Source organism: Helianthus annuus, chromosome 16 (assembly GCF_002127325.2).
Source record: "Helianthus annuus cultivar XRQ/B chromosome 16, HanXRQr2.0-SUNRISE, whole genome shotgun sequence".
NCBI lineage: Eukaryota > Viridiplantae > Streptophyta > Magnoliopsida > Asterales > Asteraceae > Helianthus > Helianthus annuus.
In genome coordinates this window covers 148207678-148211641 of record NC_035448.2, presented here as the reverse complement: position 1 = coordinate 148211641, position 3964 = coordinate 148207678, and the positions used below count along the sequence as shown (strand labels likewise).

Below are 3964 nucleotides of genomic sequence, written 5' to 3'. Positions count from 1 at the left end.
GCATACGTCCTATACACACGTACACATACACATATATACATACATAATTTCAAACTGACCTTAACTAAAGATACTGGCAAATCATTGACTCAATTGGTTGATTGTTATTATAGGGAACCTCCGGGTCGTGAATGTGATAAAAACACCACTGTACACAGGCAAAGGAAAATGAAAAATGTATTGTCAATTTGTAGCAGGTGTCTAACCCACCTGTATTTTCAACATATATGAAAAAATTTAAGTTATTATTACACATATGTGAAAGTAAAATTGTGTTTGTATTGGACATTAAAGACAAGATCTTTCCTTTTTCACTATCCACATTGATGTCTTTATCTTGGACATTAAAGACAAGATCTTTTAATTTAATGCGGCAAACTCAAATATACAAGAAAGGGCTAAAGCATTGGAAGTTATTCAGTTTTTAAAGGATAAATATCATAAGGGGACATGTGATGTTGCAACGGTTGGTAAGATATTTTTTATGTTTAAATTGATTTTTTCATTTATCTACTTTACAAGCAGAGGGGGAGGGGGATTCTGATGAGTTTTGGTGGCTTTGCTCCTATTGACAAAAAAAAAGTAGTGAAGATGATATAATTCCCCGCAACATTGAGATTGGATGTTGACATTAGTTTCATCTTTAAATTGTTTATGATGTTAATGTTTTGAAGATCTGCTGTATAAGGAGCTATGGAAGACTTGTGTGAGTTTTTGGTAAGTAAAACAAAGTCATGGATGGTGAGTTTCAGTATGAAACAATTGTTTGTTTAACAGCGGCTAGACTTTAGTATATACAGCCCTAACACATCCACAACGGGTCAAAGAGTTCCTTGCAATATTAGCTCATGTAGACTAAAAACCATTCTTTTCCATATCAGGTCAATTATCTAGAAGATAATTTGCATTCAATAACAAAAGATATTAAAAAAAATCGTTGACGTAAAGATCAAATTCAGGTTTGTACTTGTACCTTTTGGATCATTAACTTTTAATTTCAAACTTGGTATATCTAATTTTTCGAAACTTGTATGCATTCATTCAAAAAGTGTATGCATTCATTCAAAAAGTGCAATATTCATATAGTTAAAAATTTCGATGTTTAGTCATTTTGGCCAAAGAAATGAAACAACACCTTTAAGAAAATATGAACATTGACTTTTCAGGTCAAACAAACTTATTTTCAACTTCAAAAATTGTGTGCCTTTTTGTGGTAATTCTACACCAAACCTTTCCACGTGTATATTTTGTTAAATCCTTGTAGTAATTATGGAAAACACATATCACAATTGATAATGTGATGTATACATTTATAGCATTTGGCATTACATTCTGCTCACTTAAAACGAGACAGTAGGTCGAAAAGAGGTCTCTTTTGAGGTCAAAGAGGACGCTCCAAAAGCCAAAAAATTGAGGCAGTAAACCACGTTTAAATGTTATAAGACATTCCGAATGTGTTGTTGTACTTTACCATGCGTGCGTTTTAACTATCGTTTACCTTTGCATCAAAATGACACTATTTCATGTCTCAGCCGTCTATCATTTTTATTTTCTATCATTTTGTGGTTATAGATTGTTGACATTCGTTTTCCTTTTATAAATTAAAAAATGGTTCTTTTGTTTGTCGTGTTGTTTAACTTTGTGTACAATATATGTTCATTCATGTTGTTAATATATATAACATTAACGTAACCCGTCCACCGGACGGGTATTAAACTAGTTAACTAATGACGCTATAATCATCGTGGATTGCTAAATGGTTCAAAACATATAAGTTTCATAAAACTATGATCTTATTTCAAATAGTTTTACTTTCATTAAATACTCAGAAGCAAAACAAGAAAAGGCAATTAGTAATATTATTCTAGAAGGCAACAATCTGCTCTTTCTTAGAATAATGATTTCTTAACTACACTGCAAGTTTGATCTTATAAAAAAAATTCTACTGATCATGTTAGCAAAGCATTGTTTTGATCATATTAGGCTATCGGGTAAGAGGCTCGCATGGCAATTCCACACAGTCCTTCTGCAACATCCGCATCGCGCTGAATCTTTACATATCCATTATGACCCCACTCAGGGCCCCATGAATTCTTCACTAACCAATACTTTATGCCATCATGTGTTCCATACCCGACTACTGTGACATCATGCGTTAAATTTGTTCCACAATGTCCCGTTAAAACACCACTCGAGTAGTACCCGAATTCAAAACAAGTTGGATCTATGGAAACTGATACCGGCTGTTTGGACACAGCCATCAACAATGTTGTTTCATTGTTGGCTGGTACCATTTCGTAACCAGTGATAGTGGCTGCCTGGACTGCCTGGTTAACGGTGTTGCAAATTCCATCTGTTGCAAGGTAAGGGTAACCATTTTCGGTATTTATACCAGTTTTCGCAATGTAATCAAAGGCATTTTCTTTATATCCTCCTAGACAACCTCCACTTCCATTTCTGTTACAATCCACAAGTTGTTGCTCAGATAGTGACAACAATTTGCCTGTTGTAAGTTGAGTAATTCCTTCCACAGCAGCAATTGCAGCAAAAGCCCAACAACTCCCTGTTAAATAGGAAACCGTTTCACGAATTAAATAGCAACTTCGCATAAGCTCGACCTTGACTCATTTAACTAACGGGAGCTCGAGCTCAAACTAAGATCGTTTATTATTTATTAATTATTATATTAATTTATTTTCATTTATATTTATATTTATATTTATATTTATATTTATATTTATATTTATATTTATATTTATATTTATATTTATATTTATATTTATATTTATATTTATATTTATATTTATATTTATATTTATATTTATATTTATATTTATATTTATATTTATATTTATATTTATATTTGTATTTGTATTTATATTTATATTTATATTTATATTTATATTTATATTTATATTTATATTTATATTTATATTTTAATTCCCATAAGATTAAGATTTGTTTCAAAAAATGTAGAATTAGGTTATTGAATATTGATTTACCACATGCGCCTTGACCCTTGACTCCTGTAACAGCTCCTTCCTTCCTCCAGTCCAATTTAAGTGGCACTTCACTCACATTTTCATATTTAAAAGATGTTAATAGAGGCAAATTCAAACCCAATGGATCCGTGTGCCCATGAAAATAGGCCTTGAATTCATCCTTCTTTAGGTCCGCAAATTGGTTGACAGCCAGCGTGTAAGATCGATTTCCAAAGGAGTTAAATGATTCTATGAATTCGACGTTTTTCTTGAATATGTCAAGGCGCATTTCCCTCTCTGCACTAGTTTTGTATACACGACCATATTGAGTCATCCATAGATCATGCTTTTCTGATATGTATGCATCACTTAGAGTTCGTGATGTTATTTGGCACAAACACATATCAAGAATTAGAACAAAAAGAATTAGTATTCTCTCACTTGACAAACCCATGGATTACTCTTGTTTTTGTTTTGACTACAACTGAGAGGTGAATATAAATCTATGTCAGATAATCTTTATCACATACAACTATTGGTTTTTATAACCCTTAATGTAACTGGCACAATTGGTAATTAAGACTTATTATATAATGAATAGTCATTGTGTAATGACAGTATTTCCTTAAAATAACCATAAATCAATATTATTCCCATTATACATCATTAATTCCTTTAACTAGAGATAAAGTCAGTTATTAGTTTGATCTAATTCCTTTAACTAGAGATAAAGTCAGTTATTAGTTTGATCTAAAGCTTACTTTTTTTAAACGGCAAATTTCTTTAAATCTCTGTCGTGAGACTTGACCCTAAGACCACCCACTACTAAACTCAGGTGTTTAAAGGCTTTGCTTTTGCCAATGATCTAAAGCCTATTAAATAGTAAATTAGGAATGTCAAGTCCTTGTTATGAACATTTTTTATCAATAAAATCGTGTTGGATCTTTAATTGGTAAACGTAAAAAAGAACGATTTATATGGTT

General features: G+C 31.6%; 1 protein-coding gene across 1 annotated transcript; it reads right to left on the bottom strand.

Annotated features, from left to right (window-relative positions):
• Window positions 1–1979: 1979 nt before the first annotated feature.
• On the bottom strand, window positions 1980–3525 carry LOC110917305 (ervatamin-B). The gene is made up of 2 exons (XM_022161886.2): window positions 3003–3525; window positions 1980–2563 (listed from the first exon to the last, which is right to left on the bottom strand). Exons 1-2 carry the CDS (start codon window positions 3433–3435, stop codon window positions 1980–1982), a joined length of 1017 nt encoding a protein of 338 aa, XP_022017578.2. The 5' UTR covers window positions 3436–3525.
• Window positions 3526–3964: the final 439 nt, after the last annotated feature.